This window comes from Oncorhynchus masou, chromosome 5 (genome assembly GCF_036934945.1).
Source record: "Oncorhynchus masou masou isolate Uvic2021 chromosome 5, UVic_Omas_1.1, whole genome shotgun sequence".
NCBI lineage: Eukaryota > Metazoa > Chordata > Actinopteri > Salmoniformes > Salmonidae > Oncorhynchus > Oncorhynchus masou.
In genome coordinates this window covers 55,909,920-55,934,200 of record NC_088216.1, presented here as the reverse complement: position 1 = coordinate 55,934,200, position 24,281 = coordinate 55,909,920, and the positions used below count along the sequence as shown (strand labels likewise).

The window sequence follows — 24,281 nt, the reverse complement described above, 5'->3', positions numbered from 1 at the left end:
ACCAGTAAGAATTACGGCTCTCACTGACCTGTTAGTTTTTCTTTAAGAAGCCCTCCTGTTCTCCACTCATTACCTGTATTAACTGCATCTGTTTGAACTCGTTACCTGTATAAAAGACACCTGTCCACACATTCAATCAAACAGACTCCAACCTCTCCACAATGGCCAAGACCAGACAGCTGTGTAAGGACATCAGGGATAAATTGTAGACCTGCACAAGGCTGGTATGGGCTACAGGACAATAGGCAAGCAGCTTGGTGAGAAGGCAACAACTGTTGGCGCAATTATTAGAAAATGGAAGAAGTTCAAGATGACGGTCAATCACTCTCGGTCTGGGGCTCCATGCAAGATCTCACCTCATGTGGCATAATGATCATGAGGAAGGTGAGGGATCAGCCCAGAACTACACGGCAGGACCTGGTCAATAACCTGAAGAGAGCTGGGACCACAGTCTCAAAGAAAACCATTAGTAACACACTGCGCCGTAATGGATTAAAATCCTGCAGCGCACGCAAGGTCCCCCTGCTCAAGCCAGCGCATGTCCAGGCCCATCTGAAGTTTGCCAATGACCATCTGGATGATCCAGAGGGGGAATGGGAGAATGTAATGTGGTCTGATGAGACAAAAATAGAGCTTTTTGGTCTAAACTCCACTCGCCGTGTTTGGAGGAAGAAGAAGGATGAATACAACCCCAGGAAACATCATTCTTTGGGGATGCTTCTCTGCAAAGGGGACAGGACGACTGCACTGTATTGAGGGGAGGATGGATGGGGCCATGTATCGTGAGATCTTGGCCAACAACCTCCTTCCCTCAGTAAGAGCTTTGAAGATGGGTCGTGGCTGGGTCTTCCAGCATGACAACGACCCAAAACACACAGCCAGGGCAACTAAGGAGTGGCTCCGTAAGAAGCATCTCAAGGTCCTGGAGTGGCCTAGCCAGTCTCCAGACCTGAACCCAATAGAAAATCTTTGGAGGGAGCTGAAAGTCCGTATTGCCCAGTGACAGCCCCGAAACCTGAAGAATCTGGAGAAGGTCTGTATGGAGGAGTGGGCCAAAATCCCTGCTGCAGTGTGTGCAAACCTGGTCAAGAACTACAGGAAACATATGATCTCTGTAATTGCAAACAAAGTTTTCTATACCAAATATTAAGTTCTGCTTTTCTGATGTGTCAAATACTTATTGCATGCAATAAAATGCAAATTAATTACTTAAAAATCATACAATGTGATTTTTGGATTTTGTTTTAGATTCCGTCTCTCACAGTTGAAGTGTTCCTATGATAAAAATTACAGACCTCTACATGCTTTGTAAGTAGGAAAACCTGCAAAAACGGCAGTGTATCAAATACTGGCCGTCCCTCTAAACTTTCAGCTCATACAAGGAGAAGACTGATCAGAGGCCCATGATCACTCTGGATGAACTGCAGAGATCTACAGCTGAGGTGGGAGACTCTGTCCATAGGACAACAATCAGTCGTATATTGCACAAATCTGGCCTTTATGGAAGAGTGGCAAGAAGAAAGCCATTTCTTAAAGATATCCATAAAAAGTGTCGTTTAAAGGTTGCCACAAGCCACCTGGGAGACATACCAAACATGTGGAAGAAGGTGCTCTGGTCAGATGAAACCAAAATTGAACTTTTTGGCAGCAATGCAAAATGTTATGTTTGGCGTAAAAGCAACACAGCTCATCACCCTGACCACACCATACCCACTGTCAAACATGGTGGTGGCAGCATCATGGTTTGGGCCTGCTTTTCTTCAGCAGGGACAGGGAAGATGGTTAAAAGTGATGGGAAGATGGATGGAGCCAAATACAGGACCATTCTGGAAGAAAACCTGATGGAGTCTGCAAAAGACCTGAGACTGGGACGGAGATTTGTCTTCCAACAAGACAATGATCCAAAACATAAAGCAAAATCTACAATGGAATGGTTCAAAAATAAACATATCCAGGTGTTAGAATGGTCAAGTCAAAGTCCAGACCTGAATCCAATCGAGAATCTGTGGAAAGAACTGAAAACTGCTGTTCACAAATGCTCTCCATCCAACATCACTGAGCTCGAGCTGTTTTGCAAGGAGGAATGGGAAAAAATTTCAGTCTCTCGATGTGCAAAACTGATAGAGACATACCCCAAGCGACTTACAGCTGTAATCGCAGCAAAAGGTGGCGCTACAAAGTATTAACTTAAGGGGGCTGAATAATTTTGCACGCCCAATTTTTCAGTTTTTGATTAGTTAAAAAAGTTTGAAATATCCAATAAATGTCGTTCCACTTCATGATTGTGTCCCACTTGTTGTTGATTCTTCACAAAACAATACAGTTTTATATCTTTATGTTTGAAGCCTGAAATGTGGCAAAAGGTCGCAAAGTTCAAGGAGGCCAAATACTTTCGCAAGGCACTGTATTTCCCCAGTCAGAGCTAATTTTTTCCCAAGTTCCCAGTTGTCTTCAACTCACTGAAGTCAGATTTCCCAGTTCCGAGTTAACAGTTGTTTTGAGCGAGGTAGAAATCATGCTGGATTGACAGCATGGCCAATGTTGAATGTTTAACATTTTAAACTTGGAAAAGAGACCCTTAAACCCAGACTTGGGAACACAAACCCACTTAACTGAATAGCAGGCTAGTGATTGCTTTGCAATGCTTGCAGTTAGCTACTGATTCTTTCCAAACCACTCATTGTTGAGTTTGCGATTTCCAACTTGTTGTGTAATGTTTATGTCCAATACGTTGTATCTATAATTTCTTTTAATTATTTCTCTTCATGTGACAAGTATTAAAAATAATTTTCCAGTAGATTGTCGACTTGATTCATGATGATGACTGCTAGCTAAGATTTTGAAAGTATGATGTTGATATGATCAGTCCAATCAAAGCTACTGTAGATATAAAGTGATTTGATGTCATTTTATCTGTGACCAATGACCTTGAGCCTTCTTGGATGGGCACTTCTAATGTAACTCTATGGCAGCACCCAAGGGACTTGAATTTTCGAGCTCTACCCTTAGATTTGGTGGTGACGTAGTGTCCCCATGAGTGACAGAACACTGAGCCAATCATGTCGTAACTAGAGAACATTACCAACCCCTACACTCCGTATTTTCCGCTGGCTGCTCCACCACCACAGAAAGCACTGAGCTGGGCTGAAACACCTGCATTTTGGAGCTGCCATCCTCAAGAAAGCAAAAAAGAGACAATGTTTGTATGCCGCTTTTTAAACTCAATTATTTTTTTACATTGTTTGAAAACTGATATGTAACATGATTTAATGCCAAAATAAAATGTTGTTTTTTTTTTGATAAAATTGTGGGGCTCAAGCTCTGCCCAACCTCCTGTGAATGATGGGTCGCCACTGCCTGAGTGCCTGAACCATGACGCTAATCTCACAGCCTGGGGAAGCACAGAACAGCACACTCATTTACAGTTTACACGGAGGTACACACACAGGCACGCACAGACACGCCGATTATGCTCACATACAAGCTCACAAAGGCAGGCATACACACACAACTCATTCAACAATACACACACACAGAGTTTAAGAGCTATACATACAAACATACATAAAGACGTATACCACAACATGAACACAGGCACATCATCAGCAAACCAGTGCCTGCGAATCATGATACCACCACCCACTCATACTGTACATGCTGTGGTTGTACATAAATTGCATACATAGTCCTGGTCCTAGTACTGGTGCACAAACAGTTTCTTTCACACACACTCCTACTCACACCTCCACAAACCAGTGGTACACTGAAAGGGCAGAAATCCCTCATCCAGACATTATCCAGCTAGTTTAGAGCAGGCCTCAGGCGTGCAGGGGGGATTTACTCTGCCTCTTCATTCTGCTATTCTGTTTTAGCTTCCTCAAAACACACAAGCATGATCACGCACACCATACACAAAAGCTTACAAACTCACAAAACACGCAAACACACAAACCCAAACACACAACCATACTGTACACAAAATCATACACCAAACACACACACACATACACACACACCTCATACCCCTGTAAATATTCAATGGGTTCAATTCTCGGGCCGACTCTCTTCTCTGTATACATCAATGATGTTGCTCTTGCTGCTGGTGATTCTCTGATCCACCTCTACGCAAACAACACCATTCTGTATACTTCTGGCCCCTCTTTGGACACTGTGTTAACTAACCTCCAGACGAGCTTCCATGCCATACAACTCTCCTTCCGTGGCCTCCAACTACTCTTAAACACAGGTAAAACTAAATGCATGCTATTCAATCGATCACTGCCCTCACCTGCTCACCCGTCCAGCATCACTACTCTGGACGGCTCCGACTCAGAATACGTGGACAACTACAAATACCTAAGTATCTGGTTAGACTGTAAACTCTCCTTCCAGACTCACATCAAACATCTCTAATCCAAACTTAAATCTAGAATCGGCTTCCTATATCGCAACAAAGCATCCTTCACTCATGCTGCCAAACATACCCTCGTAAAACTGACCATCCTACCGATCCTCGACTTCGGTGATCCAGCAGGTATATCTCACTGGTCACCCCCAAAGCCAATTCCTCCTTTGATCGTCTTTCTTTCCAGTTCTCTGCTGCCAATGACTGGAATGAACTGCAAAAGTCTCTGAAGCTGGAGACTCATATCTCCCTCACTAGCTTTAAGCACTAGCTGTCAGAGCAGCTCACAGCACCTGTACATAGCCCATCTGTAAACAGCCCATCTATCTACCTACCTCATCCCCATACTGTATTTAATTATTTATCTTGCTCCTTTGCACCCCAGTATCTCTACTTGTACATTCATCTTCTGCACATCTACCATTCCAGTGTTTAATTGCTATATTGTAATTACTTTTCCACCATGGCCTATTTATTTTATGTCCTTAACTTACCTAATTTGCAGTCGCTGTATATAGATTTTTGTTTTCTTTTGTTCTACTGTATTATTGACTGTATGTTTTGTTTATTACATGGGTAACTCTGTTGTTGTATGTGTCAAATTGCTATGCTTTATATTGGCCAGGTCACAGTTGCAAATGAGAACTTGTTCTCAACTAGCCTACCTGGTTAAATAAAAGTGAGTAGTCGTCGTCGTCGTCGTCGTCTTCGTAGTCGTCGGCGTCGCGCTCGGGGTTGTATTCCTCGCCGTCTTCATCTTCCGAAACGTCCTCCTCTTCGGAATCGCAGTAGTCTTCTTTGTCTTCTTGGTGGACGCTGGAGGATATCTGTTCCAGGACCTGAGCCGCGCTGAAACCAGGACTGCGAGGCGTCGTAGGCGGAGGGCTCGCGCTCGGCGGGGTCGTATTCCTCGTCGTCGTCGTCCTCGTCCTCGTCCTCATCATCGTCCTCATCTTCTTCTTCTTCTTCTTCTTTTTCTTCTTCTTCCTGAAAATATTAGTAGGCTCTCTACGCCCTGCTTACAGTCGTAGGCGGAGGGCTCGCGCTCGGCGGGGTCGTATTCCTCCTCGTCGTCGTCCTCGTCGTCGTCCTCGTCGTCGTCGTCGTCCTCGTCGTCGTCTTCTGCTTCTTCTTCTTCTTCTTCTTCTTCTTCTTCTTCTTCCTGACAATATTAGTAGCCTCTCTACGCCCCGCTTACGGTGGCCACGTGAATGGGACGAGGCGCGTGGTCGGCCCTGCCTGTCTGCTCCTTCGGCCCCTTCGGGTCCCATCCGGTACGCTCGGCTGGCCTCCCCGTGTGATTGCACCGAGGTCGTGCACTGAGTTGTCGGGGACAAGTGAGTGGGGCCTGACGGGGTCACTCTGACCCGTCCCAGACAGAGGGGGGGAACAACTCCTAACAACAGGGCCTGGGGTCACTCTGACCCGGCACCACACAGGGACAGGAGGGTTACAACATACACCTTGCTAACGTCGCCGGGGTCTCTCTGACCCGTCCCAGACAGAGGGGGGGAACAACTCCTAACAACAGGGCCTGGGGTCACTCTGACCCGGCACCACACAGGGACAGGAGGGTTACAACATACACCTTGCTAACGCCGCCGGGGTCTCTCGTACCCGTCCCAGACAGAAGGGGGAACAACTCCTAACAACAGGGCCTGGGGTCACTCTGACCCGGCACCACACAGGGACAGGAGGGTTACAACATACACCTTGCTAACGCCGCCGGGGTCTCTCTGACCCACACACACACTGGGAATCAACTCGTAAAGCTTGGCCGGGGGTAACTCTGACCCGCCGAAGGCAAGGGGGGAGGTTGTGTAACAACAGCCATACCCAAAAGGCACAATTTCCACAACCAAGGGAAGGTAGTTTGAACTCGTAAAGCTTGCCGGGGGTAACTCTGACCCGCCGAAGGCAAGGGGGAAGGTTGTGTAACAACAGCCATACCCAAAAGGCACAATTTCCACAACCAAGGGAAGGTAGTTTGAAGGGGGGGCGTTTTTAGAATCGATACCCAAACTCACACGGGGACAGAGAGCCCGGCCGGGGGACAGAGAGCCCGCACACAGGGCCCTTGCCCGGAATGTGGCGCTTGTGAATTCTGGGACAGGATGTTTGACTAGTATCCACCTGGTGGTAGTGTGGTACAAGTAATGAATGCAATAACCAAAAGGCACAATTTCCACAACCAAGGGAAGGTAGTTTGAAGGGGGGCGTTTTTAGAATCGATATCCAAACTCACACGGGGACAGGAGGGTTACAACGTACACCTTGCTAACGCCGCCGGGGTCACTCTGACCCCTCTGACGTCACTATGACCCCGCCCACACAGGGACAGGAGGGTTACAACGTACACCTTGCTAACGCCGCCGGGGTCACTCTGACCCCTCTGACGTCACTATGACCCCGCCCACACAGGGACAGGAGTGTTACAACGTACACCTTGCTAACGCCGCCGGGGTCACTCCGACCCGCACGGACACGGGCAATACACTCGGAACTGCCCCGGGTTACTCTGACCCGCCGAGACAACGGAAGGGTTATACAGTCATCACAAGCTGGCCTCCGCCCAGTCCTCTGAACCTTACACTGAACCCAAACGCGTGAGTGTGTCTCTTGCATAAATTGATTTTGTCCCCCTACACCAAACGCGATCACAACACGCAGGTTAAAATATCAAAACAAACTCTGAACCAATTACATTAATTTGGGAACAGGTAGAAAAGCATTAAACATTTATGGTAATTTCGCTAGTTAGCTTGCACTTGCTAGCTAATTTGTCCTATTTAGCTAGCTTGCTGTTGCTAGATAATTTGTCCTGGTATATAAACATTGAGTTGTTATTTTACCTGAAATGCACAAGGTCCTCTACTCAGACAATTAATCCACACATAAAATGGTCAACTGAATTGTTTCTACTCATTTCTCCTCCTCCCAGGCTTTTTCATCTTTGAACTTATATGGTGATTGGCATCTAAACATTCATAGTATTACTACACCAACCGGCAACACAGTTCGTCTTTCAATCACCCACGTGGGTATTACCAATGAGGAGACGGCACGTGGGTACCTGCTTCTATAAACCAATGAGGAGATGGGAAAGGCAGGACTTGTAGCGTGATCTGCGTCAGAAATAGAAAGGAGTTATATTTTAGCACTTGGCAACGCAGACGCTCGTTGACACGTGCGAGCAGTGTGGGTGCAATAATTGAATAACATAGATTTCTAAATTCGCGACGCGAGTGGTGTGGTCAGCCTATTAGATTGCTGCCCTATGTACATAGTCATTGAACACTATGTGTATACTGTATTCATGTTATATAACTACTGCTGTACTGTCACGAAGTCGTTGCCTCTCCTTGTTCGGGCGGTGCTCTGCGTTCGACGTCACCGGTCTTCTAGCCATCATTGATCTTTTTTTCATTTTCCATTGGTTTTGTCTTGTCTTCCCACACACCTGTTTTCAATCCCATTCATTACCTGTTGTGTATTTAACCCTCTGTTTCCCCTCATGTCTTTGTCAGAGATGGTTTTATTGTCAGTATAGTGTGATTGTTGCATAGGTGCGCGTCGGGTCCTCGTACCCATGTTTGGTTTGTTTGTTCATTTATTGTTATGGAGCATACTCGTGAATCTTTATTAAAAGACTCCATTTTACACTCAGTTTGACTCTCATGCGCCTGACTTCCCTGTCACCTATAAAAGATACCTGTCCACAACCTCAAACAGTCACACTCCAAACTCCACTATGGCCAAGACCAAAGAGCTGTCAAAGGACACCAGAAACAAAATTGTAGACCTGCACCAGGCTGGGAAGACTGAATCTGCAATAGGTAAGCAGCTTGGTTTGAGAGGGGTCTAGTTGAAGTTATTTATTCCAAAGCTGATCTGACCTATTTGGATAACAAGTTACTAGCTAGACATTTTACGATTTTGGGTGTGTTTGTAAATTCAGTGCCAGAGTGCACTCTGGGAGATCGTAAATCCAGAGCGTTGTCAGATTGTCCGTTCGTAAATTCAGAGCATTTCGCCACAATTGACCTCCGGGTCTAGGGCTTCCTTGAGTGGGCGCTTTCTCCTCAGGTTGTCCTTCCTCCCCTCTGCAGATGCAGCACCAGTCCCAGCACCAGACCACCAGACGAGGCGCAGAGGAGAGACCAAAGATCACACCTTCACCCTAGAGCTAGCATGCCACAGGGAAGTACCACTATTGACCTCTGGGCCTAAGTCTCCCTTGTGATTCTGCTTGCTCCTCAGGTTGTCTTTCTTCCCCTCTACAGATCCCAGCCCAACAACAGTTCCCGGCTCTTGGTTCCCAGTTCCTGCTCTCTCCCAGGCCCACAGTCCCAGCACCAGACCCAGCACCAAACGCTGGTTTTCCAGCCCTGGTCCCAACACAATTTCCAACCCGGCCCCAACACCAACCCAGGTTTTCCCGGTCCCAGCCCCAACACCAGCACCAACCCTGGACAAAACACCGACCAGACACAACTGCCATCTTCATCCAGCAAATGCCAGCTCAGACCGCCCACTTAACACAGTGACATACACTCCACCAACCACTCCACCAGACCAACCATGACTGACTGACCGACTGATTGACAAATTGACACTGATGATTATTACGTTATTTGAACAACTGCATTTGGTTATTTATTTTTATTTATTTATTTTGGTAATTGTTTGTTGATTTTTGATTTTATTAACTTAAGTTGGATTAATCATTTATTGTTTTAATTGTTTATTATTTTTGAAGATTAACTAAAGTTTATTTTAACATTTGAACATGTATTGACTTGGAATAACCAAATAAACATTCCTTAAAATTAAACTATGCCAATACAATACTTATAGCATAAGCCTTCACTTTGGTGGTCTAGTTTTACGCTAACACAGTGGTATTAGAAAACTCCTGGCTTACAGGCCAAATCAGGATTGAAAGTCACAATATGATGTTGCAAGCCACAAGTGATGAGTAATTCCTATTGGAATCCAGCAAGAGTGAGGATTTCAAACAATTTGAATTTTTTGTCACCCGTATCCTGCATTCAGAATGAATGAGTCAGTGTTAGGAAAGGTGAACAGAAGACTACCGAATATAATGTGAAATATATATTCACACACATTGTGGACATTTTAACAAGGAGCTGCCATAAAGTAGTGGGGAGCCATCCACCGAAGGCAACCAATGTGAAATATGACTGATTGGCGTGGTTTTGATGGGACTGTTTTACTTTCCACGGGGTAAAATAATAACTCTGGTTATTAACACCAACACTTTTACACCACTGAGGGTTAGTTTCACTCTTACAGGGTGAATGTAACTCTTGAATCGACACTAGACATTTTACACTGAAAAAAAAACACTGGCCAATTTGCTGTGCAGGAAATATTTCTGAATATTTATAACTCAATAACCAAACCAATTAAACCACATGTTTGTGTTGCTTTTAGTGATGTTTTCTTTTGTCATTTCGTGACAGAGAGCTGAGGTCATTCAGAACATCATATGTCATGTGAGGTGTTTATAATGGATGTTATTAAGTATTTAGTACCACTAGCCTGGGTTTTTCAATTATCTTTATTCTTCTTTCATATTTGATGTAGTTATGTATAAACATGATGAGGTTATAACCCATTAATATATTAGCTTTTTCAATTATATAAAAATATGTCTGCCTATATTATGTCAAAGCAAACATTGCCTGTTGATGTGGTAGAGCTATTTTTCTCCACTCTAATTATACCCCACATAAATGTTGATTGGTTAACACATATTTTGTATCCTTGCTTTTATTAAGATAGGTCAACTGTGAAAAAGTTGTCATCCAATCAGCTAAAAGAGTGCCGGTACGTTACTGATCCATCCTGCCTGGCAGCATCTTTTCACATTTTCATGATCAAGTTTCACTGAATTTCCTGTGAGGTCCACATGAGCATGTGACTCACCCAACATATTGCGACCATAAAAACACAAAGATAGCACCTTATTTTACAATACTGTTTCCACTGTTTTTACCTGTGGATACTTTCTGGTACTACTAAGAATGAATCACAATTGATAAACATCTGCTGCTTATTTCAATAGATCCAATGAAAACAAAATTCATTTTTACTTTGAAATATCTCAGTAAGAACCTGATAACTACGAACTAAGTGCTGTCTACTGAGACAGCTCACCATGATAAACAAGTCAGGACCGCCAAGAAACAGTTAAACAGCTACCACTAGTGGCTGTTCAGGCTACATATTAACCTGATCTTCAGTTCTCAAGAAATGAAACTAGATTTCCTGTAAGTGGGATGTGGTTATGGGAATTAGGCTCAATAAATACACCTACACACATTGTGGACATTTTATCAAGGAGCTGCCATAAAGTAGTGGGGAGCCATCCACCGAAGGCAACCAATGTGAAATATGACTGATTGGCGTGGTTTTGATGGGACTGTTTTACTTTCCACGGGGTAAAATAATAACTCTGGTTATTAACACCAACACTTTTACACCACTGAGGGTTAGTTTCACTCTTACAGGGTGAATGTAACTCTTGAATCGACACTAGACATTTTACACTGAAGAAATCAACACTGGCCAATTTGCTGTGCAGGAAATATTTCTGAATATTTATAACTCAATAACCAAACCAATTAAACTACATGTTTGTGTTGCTTTTAGTGATGTTTTCTTTTGTCATTTCGTGACAGAGAGCTGAGGTCATTCAGAACATCATATGTCATGTGAGGTGTTTATAATGGATGTTATTAAGTATTTAGTACCACTAGCCTGGGTTTTTCAATTATCTTTATTCTTCTTTCATATTTGATGTAGTTATGTATAAACATGATGAGGTTATAACCCATTAATATATTAGCTTTTTCAATGATTTAAAAATATGTCTGCCTATATTATGTCAAAGCAAACATTGCCTGTTGATGTGGTAGAGCTCTTTTTCCCCACTCTATTTATAGCCCACATAAATGTTGATTGGTTAACACATATTTTGTATCCTTGCTTTTATTAAGATAGGTCAACTGTGAAAAAGTTGTCATCCAATCAGCTAAAAGAGTGCCGGTATGTTACTGATCCATCCTGCCTGGCAGCATCTTTTCACATTTTCATGATCAAGTTTCACTGAATTTCCTGTGAGGTCCACATGAGCATGTGACTCACCCAACATATTGCGACCATAAAAACACAAAGATAGCACCTTATTTTACAATACTGTTTCCACTGTTTTTACCTGTGGATACTTTCTGGTACTACTAAGAATGAATCACAATTGATAAACATCTGCTGCTTATTTCAATAGATCCAATGAAAACAAAATTCATTTTTACTTTGAAATATCTCAGTAAGAACCTGATAACTACGAACTAAGTGCTGTCTACTGAGACAGCTCACCATGATAAACAAGTCAGGACCGCCAAGAAACAGTTAAACAGCTACCACTAGTGGCTGTTCAGGCTACATATTAACCTGATCTTCAGTTCTCAAGAAATGAAACTAGATTTCCTGTAAGTGGGATGTGGTTATGGGAATTAGGCTCAATAAATACCCCTACACACATTGTGGACATTTTATCAAGGAGCTGCCATAAAGTAGTGGGGAGCCATCCACCGAAGGCAACCAATGTGAAATATGACTGATTGGCGTGGTTTTGATGGGACTGTTTTACTTTCCACGGGGTAAAATAATAACTCTGGTTATTAACACCAACACTTTTACACCACTGAGGGTTAGTTTCACTCTTACAGGGTGAATGTAACTCTTGAATCGACACTAGACATTTTACACTGAAAAAATCAACACTGGCCAATTTGCTGTGCAGGAAATATTTTTGAATATTTATAACTCAATAACCAAACCAATTAAACCACATGTTTGTGTTGCTTTTAGTGATGTTTTCTTTTGTCATTTCGATAAACAGAGAGCTGAGGTCATTCAGAACATCATATGTCATGTGAGGTGTTTATAATGGATGTTATTAAGTATTTAGTACCACTAGCCTGGGTTTTTCAATTATCTTTATTCTTCTTTCATATTTGATGTAGTTATGTATAAACATGATGAGGTTATAACCCATTAATATATTAGCTTTTTCAATTATATAAAAATATGTCTGCCTATATTATGTCAAAGCAAGCATTGCCTGTTGATGTGGTAGAGCTCTTTTTCCCCACTCTATTTATAGCCCACATAAATGTTGATTGGTTAACACATTTTTTGTATCCTTGCTTTTATTAAGATAGGTCAACTGTGAAAAAGTTGTCATCCAATCAGCTAAAAGAGTGCCGGTACGTTACTGATCCATCCTGCCTGGCAGCATTTTTTCACATTTTCATGATCAAGTTTCACTGAATTTCCTGTGAGGTCCACATGAGCATGTGACTCACCCAACATATTGCGACCATAAAAACACAAAGATAGCACCTTATTTTACAATACTGTTTCCACTGTTTTTACCTGTGGATACTTTCTGGTACTACTAAGAATGAATCACAATTGATAAACATCTGCTGCTTATTTCAATAGATCCAATGAAAACAAAATTCATTTTTACTTTGAAATATCTCAGTAAGAACCTGATAACTACGAACTAAGTGCTGTCTACTGAGACAGCTCACCATGATAAACAAGTCAGGACCGCCAAGAAACAGTTAAACAGCTACTACTAGTGGCTGTTCAGGCTACATATTAACCTGATCTTCAGTTCTCAAGAAATGAAACTAGATTTCCTGTAAGTGGGATGTGGTTATGGGAATTAGGCTCAATAAATACACCTACACACATTGTGGACATTTTATCAAGGAGCTGCCATAAAGTAGTGGGGAGCCATCCACCGAAGGCAACCAATGTGAAATATGACTGATTGGCGTGGTTTTGATGGGACTGTTTTACTTTCCACGGGGTAAAATAATAACTCTGGTTATTAACACCAACACTTTTACACCACTGAGGGTTAGTTTCACTCTTACAGGGTGAATGTAACTCTTGAATCGACACTAGACATTTTACACTGAAAAAATCAACACTGGCCAATTTGCTGTGCAGGAAATATTTCTGAATATTTATAACTCAATAACCAAACCAATTAAACCACATGTTTGTGTTGCTTTTAGTGATGTTTTCTTTTGTCATTTCGATAAACAGAGAGCTGAGGTCATTCAGAACATCATATGTCATGTGAGGTGTTTATAATGGATGTTATTAAGTATTTAGTACCACTAGCCTGGGTTTTTCAATTATCTTTATTCTTCTTTCATATTTGATGTAGTTATGTATAAACATGATGAGGTTATAACCCATTAATATATTAGCTTTTTCAATTATATAAAAATATGTCTGCCTATATTATGTCAAAGCAAACATTGCCTGTTGATGTGGTAGAGCTCTTTTTCCCCACTCTATTTATAGCCCACATAAATGTTGATTGGTTAACACATATTTTGTATCCTTGCTTTTATTAAGATAGGTCAACTGTGAAAAAGTTGTCATCCAATCAGCTAAAAGAGTGCCGGTACGTTACTGATCCATCCTGCCTGGCAGCATTTTTTCACATTTTCATGATCAAGTTTCACTGAATTTCCTGTGAGGTCCACATGAGCATGTGACTCACCCAACATATTGCGACCATAAAAACACAAAGATAGCACCTTATTTTACAATACTGTTTCCACTGTTTTTACCTGTGGATACTTTCTGGTACTACTAAGAATGAATCACAATTGATAAACATCTGCTGCTTATTTCAATAGATCCAATGAAAACAAAATTCATTTTTACCTTGAAATATCTCAGTAAGAACCTGATAACTACGAACTAAGTGCTGTCTACTGAGACAGCTCACCATGATAAACAAGTCAAGACCGCCAAGAAACAGTTAAACAGCTACCACTAGTGGCTGTTCAGGCTACATATTAACCTGATCTTCAGTTCTCAAGAAATGAAACTAGATTTCCTGTAAGTGGGATGTGGTTATGGGAATTAGGCTCAATAAATACACCTACACACATTGTGGACATTTTATCAAGGAGCTGCCATAAAGAAGTGGGGAGCCATCCACCGAAGGCAACCAATCTGAAACTCTATAAACAAAGTAAGTTACTATTTTCTGCTGGCACGTAAATTTGCAATTTCGTAATGTAAAAACTGCACACTGTAATGATGAGCTGCTTGACTCATAACCCGGTACCCACGGTTATATCAGTGGTGCGGGCGGGTTTAGGATCACGAAATATTGTATGGATGAAGGGTGGGATGGTTGAATAAAGAAAAAACAATATCTTTAAAAAAATCCAGAAATGCATTGTTCTTGTGGAATGTATATCAGTAGGCTACATTGAGTTTTCTTTCATTATTTTATGTGCTGGCATTTGTGCATAAACCTAAGCTTTAACTGTACGTGTGCCAATTAATTTTAGCCTACACGCCAATCGCCAAATGCTTTTGGGAATGGGCACAAAAAGTTCAAGTCGATCCACAGAGGCAAAAAAGACAATGGTGTAGGTCAAATCAATAAGAGAAAAGCTGCGAAATGGAGAGTTGAAAATAAAGAGAAAATAGGGCCAGAAAAGTAATGTTTGGGAAAGATTTGGTGAAGCAGTAAAATCAGCTAATAGAAGTGTCAGCTATGTTATGATTGTGAGGAGCTACACAAATTCGACAGTCACGATGGGGACTTTAAATAGGCCTATGGCACGTCAATGGAACTGCAGCCTACTGTTCAGATGGGTTAAATGGAAACTGAAATCTGGACACTGACTGTAAATCTATAACCTCTCACATAGCCTTAAAGGTCCCGAACAGTCATTCAGATGTAAAACAGCCTTTTGAGTGACTAAAATATCACCTATAATATTTTTGGGGAGTATAAATGCAAAAAACAAGGGGAAAACCCCAACTAGCACAGTGAATCTGGGCCGATTTTGGCTGAAAGTCGGGGCACTCGGCTGAGAGTCATCCTCGGCTGATGTCATGTGGCCCGAGTCTGGGCCGCCTTTGGCAGTATTACTTATGGCAAGGATGCGGGGATTAAGATCGGGCCGATTCCAGTGTCAATTATCTGGCCCAAATGTATTACTTGAGGCTCGGGCAGATTAGGGCTACTCTCTGGCAGATGATTATACGGGCTGCTTTATATAATGAACATTCCATTATTTATTTATTTTTTCTCTCCATATTTTCCTCATTGTTTGTTTCTGTGATCAAAAAATACAATTAACATTTAAATTAAATTCTTTAAGGGTCATGTGTAGTATTTTAGTATTTTAAAACTTTGTGGAAGGTAATTGATAAGCATTAATAACTATGTGGCTGGAACTTCCCGAGTGGTGCAGTGGTCTAAGACACTGCATCGCGGTGCAAACTGCGATTCTACAGATGCTGGTTCGAGACCCGTGTCATTCCGGCCGCGACCAGGAGACCCGTGAGGCGAAGCACAATTTGCCCAGAGCCGTCAGAGATAGGGGAGGGTTTGGCCGGCCAGGATTGTCCTTGTCCTATCACTCTGTAGCGACTTCTGTGGCGTGCTAGGCGCATGCGCCCTGACACGGTCACCAGGTGTATGAGGTTTCCTTTGACACAATTTTTTTTTTTGTGGATGGTTATACTTTGTATGTATAAAATGTATAATAGTCATATTTAAAATTACTTAATCGGTTAATTTTGTATACATTTATTTAAATTATGCTTCTGGGGGGATTCTGGTAAGATGCTGGCAAAGTCGGCTGAATTCCGGAAGACGGAAACGGCCCGATGTACTTGGGCCGATTCTGGACAGTCATTTATTTTGATTCCGGACTGAGTCCGACACCTGATTCCAGGCCGATTCAATCAGTTCCGGGCCGCTTCGGGGCCGATTCCTCATTGCTGGCTGGGAATGTACTTTTTCTGTCATGGCTAACTTCCAGGAAGTTTAAAAATACAGGATGAGTGAGCAGGGAGGTTATATTCATGAGCTCGTCTTGACTGACAGTTCTTTGAAACGCCTATGTCAAGAAACTTGGATGTTGCAGTAAAATCATCTCAAGCAAATGTGGTTATACACAAAACAACTCAAACACTGAAATTGCATCAATGATGTCCTTTTATTTATATAGATCTCCCAGTTGGCATGTCTTTTGTGATGCAGTTCACGGCAGCACTAACGGAGAGTTTTGAATGACCCTTCCCATATTTTTGTTCCATGCTGGCTGAAGACCTAGCTAGCCAGTAACTTGCTAACACCAGACACAGATGAAGACCTAGCTAGCTAGTAACTTGCTAACACCAGACACAGATGAAAGGGGAAGTAGTATCTTTGCCATAGATGAATAATATCAACTTTTAATGATATTTGCTGACCCTACAGTCAAATTCTGGCACCAGTAGAGTAGCTATTTAGCTATATAAACCACGGCCCTCTGCAAACACGCCTTCTCCGATTTTGGTTACAGTGCAATAATTATTTAAATTAGGTAAGAGAATGCTATGTTACCATTGGTGTATTAAAATGAGCGTAGCGTAATGTTACTATCCCCTTAATAATCACGCCAAGTGTTTGACATACATTTATGATCAAACTTTTTAACGTAGAAGCAACAGTCATTTTTCATTCTTTGGCCATCGTACTTTGACCTGGTTTCATCTAAAATATTACGGAAGTCCAGAGAGGACATAGGAATAAAAATAATATCCCCTCGTTATCTCAAGATCACAACGTATTTATCTCATCATCACGACGTAACAAAAGTTGTTTTGTCGAGATCACGAGATAAACTCTATAAATAGGAGTGGACACACTGATCATAGATTGACAGTATGGCTGAGGCAGCAGCAGCATATGATCGCTTCACTAAGGGATGGTACATTTCAAGTCATAACATCATGTTTTCATTTGTGTTTGAAGCTCATTATCAGTTTATAAGTTAGAATGTTAGCAAGCTAAATGTCCCTTACCTTGAGCTAAGAGCTCTTGGAGCATTTTAGCCTCGTGGGGCATTTTAGCCCTGAACGATGCCTGACAGTTATTATTTAGGCCTAAATTATTTAGGCTTGCCGTCACAAATTATGGGGTATTGTGTGTAGATCAGTGACACAAAATCCAAATGTAATACATTTTAAATTCAACACAACAAAATGTGGAAAAAGTATTGAATACTTTCTGAAGGAACTGTAATGACAGAGGAGAAGCTGCATGTAGGCCATATCTATATATATACATACATATAGACAAGTTGACTAACAAATAGTCTCCCAAAATGCTGGAAATTATAAGCAGAAACATAAAAATATATATTTTTTAAATCCTGCCCCCCCCTGGAAAAACTTCACTCCGCCGTCTCTGACTGTAGCATACAGTGCAATTTCTATATTAGTGGGTTAGGGTCCGGTGCAGGTCTCATATTTTCACTTTATCACATATAGCCACATATTGTGAAGCGTGATTCATCACTCCAGAGAACGCGTTTCCACTGCTCCAGAGTCCAATGCCAGCGAGCGTTATACCACTCCAGCCGACGCTTGGCATTGTGCATGGTGATCTTAGGCTTGTGTGTGCGGCTGCTCGGCCATGGAAACCCATTTCATGAAGCCGTTAATGTACGGACGTTGCTTCCAGAGGCAGTTGGGAACTCGATAGTTTCGTGACGTGACTTTTCATTAATCTGATGACTGTTATTTATTGAATCAACTAACTATGTTTAATTGTTGCTTTTTTCAATTGATCAAGTAACAATTAACTCATTAGGATTTTGGGCACCGCGGAATAAGTTGTTTAAAGAGTTACCATCTCCTGAACTCTAAAGGTCTTTACCTATCACATTAATAAAACAGACAACGTATTAATCATTACCTGAACGCATATCATTATTCTGAACGCCTGGGACTTAACACCTCCCTCTGTAACTGGATCCTGGACTTCCTGACGGGCCGCCCCCAGGTGGTAAGGGTAGTTAACAACACATCCGCCACGCTGATCCTCAACACAGGGGCCCCTCAGGGGTGCGTGCTCAGTCCCCTCCTGTACTCCCTGTTCACTCATGACTGCATAGCCAGGCACAACTCCAACACCATTATTACATTTGCCGATGAGACAACACATCGATAACAATGAGACAGCCTATAGGAAGGAGGTCAGAGAAAGTAGAGGAAGGTCCTAAAAAATGTCAAAGACTCCAGCCACCCTAGTCATAGACTGTTCTCTCTGGTACCGCACGGCAAGCGGTACCGGAGCGCCAAGTCTAGGTCCAAGAGGCTTCTAAACAGCTTCTACCCCCAAGCCATAAGACTCCTGAACATCTAGTCAAATGGCTACCCACACTATTTGCATTGCCCCCTCTCCTCTCCACACCACTGCCACTCTCTGTTGTCATCTATACATATTCACTTTAATAACTCTACCTACATGTACATACTACCTCAACTCACCGGTGCCCCCGCGCATTGACTCTGTACCGGCACCACCCTGTATATATTGTTATTATTTACTGCTGCTCTTTAATTACTTGTTACTTTTATCTCTTATTCTTATCCGTATTTTATTTAAACTGCACTGTTGATTAGGGGCTCATAAGTAAGCCTTTCACTGTAAGGTCTACACCTGTTGTATTCGGCACGTGACTAATAAAATGTGATTTGATTTGATTTGTATATTCCTTGCATCTGCAAAAAAACCAGCCTTAAACCTGATCCAGTACTACACAAATTGATTTAATTATTCATTTACTAGTTAACTAAAAAATAACACAGAATAAACATACACACTTAATACATGAGAAAAAGGTCCCTAACAACATGACTGCTTGTTTACCAAAAGAGGAAGGAGTAGAGAGAGAGACAGAGGCACACACGTTAATACATGTAGGAACTACTCTCACCGTAATCATTTACTTTGCACATGAACCACCACCCGTTTGGAGTAAGAAATCATGAACGTATTTACGTGTGAATGCCTTAGTTCGTCTTCTATCTCTGTCGAAACCAAGCATGCTTGTTTGAAAGGGGTTTGGTTGGGTCTCCTGTGGGTGTACGTCTCTGATTGTCCACAAGAGGTCACAAAGTCCTTCTTCTTAGTTGTCTGGTCTCCAGTGGGGTCTTTCCTCAGAACTTCTTCTTAGCCATACCCGTGATGGTCTGAGAGGGGATTTTCTCCTTTCTCCACCTTGTGTGGATAATCAGAGTTTGAACCACATATGCACAACTTGACAGATAAAGGGGATATACTTTTCAAGTTACATTATTTCTGTTATACTATTTTTAATGACATCACAAAATATACATTTGTTTTCCATAGACCATCTCTCATCATTCCCCACATTCTTCTGCTAGAAATATTGTTACTGTATTCACTTTTTGGATATTAGAGTTTTGGGCGGCAAAAGTTTCTGGGGACAAAGGACATTCCTTTAGCCAATACTGGATGGTAAAGAGGGAGTCTCCTTCTCCTTAAATTTAAGACCGGACGTGAGCTGTCTCTTCTGTGGATGAGAGAGGGTCTGGTTATTGTCAACCATTGCCAAGCTGATCTAAATCATTGGATCCTCACAAGACAGTCATGAGAGTAGTGAGTGTTGCAACTGAGGGACAGACGATTTTTACGAGCTTCAGCACTCACCAGTCCCGTTTTGTGAGCTTGTGCGGCCTACCACTTCCCGGCGGAGCCGTTGTTGCTCCTAGACATTTCCACTTCACAGTAAGAGCACTTACAGTTGACAGCGCCGCTCTTGAAGAGCAGAAATTTTACGAACTGACTTGTTGGAAAAGTGGCATCCTATGACGGTGCCACGTTGAAAGTCACGGAGCGCTTCAGTAAGGCCATTCTACTGCCAATGTTTTTCTATCAAGAATGCATGGCTGTGTGCTCGTTTTATACACCTGTTAGCAGCGTGTGTGGCTGAAATAGCCGAATCCACTCATTTAAAAGGGTGTCCACATACCTTTGTATGTATAGTGTACATCATCAATGACGTCAGAAACTGAGATCCTACTGATTACGTTGTGGTTCTGAGGCTTTTTTTTCAATTCCAAGCTGCTTTCATACACCAAGCTCTACTGGGCACTGTACTTACAGATATAGTTTGGATTTTATACATGTATTGTAGTTTCACCTGACTGGTATTTTAGCAGGTAGAGTATGGAACTATGAAACAATCAGGGATGTGAGGGTATGAGGTTGAATCCTTTTAAAGGCATGCTATTTTGAAAAAGTATTTTTATGTGAAACCACACTTTCTGCGCTATTGCTCAAATCAGTTGTTTTATTTAGTATAGTATATGTGTCTATCTTAAGCATCCTAAATAATGCCAGAGATTCCATTTTGAAAAATAGTCAACTTGAAGGCAAAAAAGGGAAGCAATGATGTAAGATGCAAAGGACTCCAACGACTTACCGCTACGAAATAGAGTTTTGATGAAAACAACGGAGGAAAAAAAGTAAATCTGATAATTCCACTAAAGCGCATTGTGAACAGATAATGAAGCCCTGTGTTATGAACCGTTTTTCTGCACAATTTGGGTGAACGCTCCAAAGCATTCAGAAAGCCTTGGTTTCCCATCACTAATGATCACCATCCACATGAGTGTGCCACCCGCCTTCAGGCCATGAATGAGGCATGCAATGACATCAACCCAGACCAGTGTCAGGCTTGCAACGCTAAACCTTTTTCCCCCCAGGTGCATGAACAATGAAGGCATGCTTGATGCAAACTAGAACCTGCTAACTAGTTTCTTTCATTCATTTATTTTGTTTCATTTAATTTGTTACATTTGATTACTGTACATCTATGTTGTACTTGTAATTATATCAGAAAAATGTAATACATTTGTTGCATCAATGATTCTGGAAGATGTCATCAATGATCACACCTTTGATCACACATGGGATAGAAATGATGGACATTTTGATGGGTAGTACAAGTGTATAGCCTAATGTGAAAACAGTGTAATGTCCTGTAATTTACTGTACTGTAGCATATCACTTTCAGCACTTCAAAGGGCAATTTAGAAACAAGTATCTTGCATTGTTTGCTATTGGATTAGCTGGTTGTTGAAACAACTAAATTGAGAAGATATCATTATGTTGTATTTTGGTGATTAAACCAATTTTTTCATATTTCACAGCAAAGTCATATTTTCGATCAATGGTTGTGTGGCCAAACAAAACAAATGCACACGGAAAGATTTTGAATGTGTTACCAGTTTTGTATTTATAGTTTTGGAGATTCACCACATTGTGAAAATAGAACCAAAGCGATTGAATAGAAAATACAAAAATGACTGTGCTGTTTGGATACATACTGTTGTTCAGATACTTTTATTGAATGTCTGATTTAACTACTGAATAGGTAATTCACTCATTGTGGAGTGAGAAGAGCTATCTACATCTACCAGGCAGCAAGTCTTCCATCGCCTCCACCAAGCAGCTATCTTCAAACTTGAAAAAAAAGGTAGATCATGGTATCATGGTAGCAATGAAAATCTAATTCAATAGTGCGTTTGTGTGTGCATGTATGAGTGCGCATGTGTGTGTGAGAGAGGCCATATTTGTAGCCTCAGAGAAGAGAGTACAGAATGTAATGTTTCTAAATGTGTTATTTCTTTCTTAGGGAAATGGAGCGTACTAATCCAAGAGGTATAGAAGAGAAGTATTTCAGTGGAGAGCATAAGAATATCACCACACTGAAAAATGAGGTGATCCTTAATACAAATGGGTACATTTATAATCCCATTCCACAACACCCAGAAGAACCTGAGTTTCACATATCCAAAGTGGTCCATGTCACCACAGGATCTAAAATTGATGAAATCTTGGATTCAAATGGATTTAGGGGCGGGGATAGGAATCTTCTGTGGTGGAGCCTAGCCATCGAGCATGATGATATCAGAGCTGCAGAAGAACGTTACCTAGAGAATATCTTCCCAGACAGAACACCAGGGCAGAGAGAGGCACAGAGAGAGATAGGTTCCTTCCTGAATCTGTTCACCACCTCACCTGCCTTTATGCAGGCATCGCGTTATGGGAACTTCAGGTTCACTCTCAGTCTGTCTGATCTCCTGAAGATGTACAGAGAGCAGATATGTGGTGGAGAAAAGCCTGTCCTGAAAGTGTATGAAACCACTGTCTACAGACAGGAGATAATGTACTCTGTGCTTGTTCACTCTCCAAGTGTGGATGAGTTTGAGAAGTACCCATTTCTTGGTGATGGCAGTGATGATGCTGTCTGTGGTTACAGGGAAAACGATGCAGAGGGGGAAGGAAAAGGACACATTGTCTGGCGAGCACAAGCCATGTCAGCAACACAAAAAGTTGGGTTAACCATAAACCACATGGACAAAATAGTAAAAACAGATGGTTATGTTTACAATACATGGTACATGTGGGACCATGTGACCCTGGCGCTCCACCTGCCAAAAGGCATGCTCCTAAATGTTGATAGAGAGAATCTGATCAAAAACCTCACTGCTTGTGAGGCTGATGTACCGTTTCTTGGGAGTCATCGCATGTCCCTCTTAGATGCTGAGACAAAAGTTCAGGACTTAAACAACTAACTCTGGAACTGATTAACAAAATCAGTCAGGCAGGTTACATTAAATGTTTAAGGATAATCAATTAATAAACCATAAAAACATTATATTATGGTTTTAACCATTAACCATTTTCCCTTTTTTTCGTTTTTTTGCGCTCAAATGAACTGTTTAGGGGGGAAATATTTGTCTCATTCAATATTTGTCCCACAATTTAAAACGCTTATGCCATATTTGTAAAAGCACCAGATGTCAGGGCTTTATATGTCGTGTGACAAGTTAAATCATTTAAGCATCTATGCAGTTCTTATGCAGAAATGCTGAATGCCTTATAAAGCTTTTTTAACTTGTTATTTTTGTGGGACCAAAATGATGTTGTGTTCTGTATTTTTAGGTTACTGTGTCATATCGGGGTCATTTATTGTCACTAATAGATGTAGTGTGATGGGACTGCAGTGGCAGCATTTACCACTCATTCCCACTTTCCTCTATACATTTTTGCATGATGTATGTATATTACCGCTTTTTGTTTACACTCTTTGAGTCTCTGTATTGCTACATAACTATGAATATCATGTAATATTTTCTCCAATCTAATTGAACACAAAAAGGATGTTTTAAATGAGAAGGTAGGGCTTATCAAATGAAATGCAAGATTTGAACTGTTCTATTAACTGTTGTTTATGTGCAAAGTTACACATCAAATCCACATTGTTTGCCTTCTTTGGGAATAAATTATTTAAATGTCATCACAATATTTTCCTGTCATATGTTTCCCTCTTCTGTGCTGAAAAGTTTTATTACACCATTCTGTGACAAAAACAAACAGAAAACATAATGTATGAGTAGAGCAGAGTTATCAACAGACTCCTACTCATACCCTCCCAGATGGAACCATTCCAAAAAAATAATATGTAAGAACTTTATATCTGCTGTTATATATCATTTGTATTTATTGAATAATCTTCATCTATTGTTTTCCTGAAAAATCACTCCTAGTCAAGTATTCAATTTTTAGGGATTTCTGAGGCCTTAAAACATCCCCAGTCACACATGAGTTCTCATGGTCAATTCTTAGTGCCCACTAGAGCTGTCTTGTAACACCCACTAGAGGGCAGCACAGACTCAGAAGTCTATTTGATACGTGGTATTAAAAATATTATCAAGACCTGCACTGGTCTCTTTCATTTAGATCAGAGCAGTATTGGCTATTCTTCTTGCACCGTCAAGTCATAACCCCTCGCTTAACACATTGTCTCCTCATCCACTGCTTGTATGAAACTCACAGAGCAATAAGACACCTATAAACAGACAGAAGGGGATTGATGGTGTGCAACTAGTGCATAGTACAAAGGACACAGGCCTACATCAA

The 24,281-nt window shown here is 41.5% G+C and overlaps 1 protein-coding gene and 1 long non-coding RNA gene across 2 annotated transcripts; both read left to right on the top strand.

Annotated features, from left to right (window-relative positions):
* The first annotated feature begins 7,848 nt into the window (after positions 1–7,848).
* Positions 7,849–10,183, top strand: LOC135539910 (uncharacterized). The gene is made up of 2 exons (XR_010455679.1): positions 7,849–8,241; positions 8,515–10,183. It is a non-coding gene; the product is annotated as an uncharacterized LOC135539910 (long non-coding RNA).
* A 4,204-nt stretch (positions 10,184–14,387) lies between these two features.
* LOC135539908 (uncharacterized) lies at positions 14,388–23,664 on the top strand. The gene is made up of 3 exons (XM_064966149.1): positions 14,388–14,504; positions 21,730–21,831; positions 21,991–23,664. Exon 3 carries the CDS (start codon positions 21,995–21,997, stop codon positions 22,931–22,933), a length of 939 nt encoding a protein of 312 aa, XP_064822221.1. The 5' UTR covers positions 14,388–14,504; positions 21,730–21,831; positions 21,991–21,994; the 3' UTR covers positions 22,934–23,664.
* Positions 23,665–24,281: the final 617 nt, after the last annotated feature.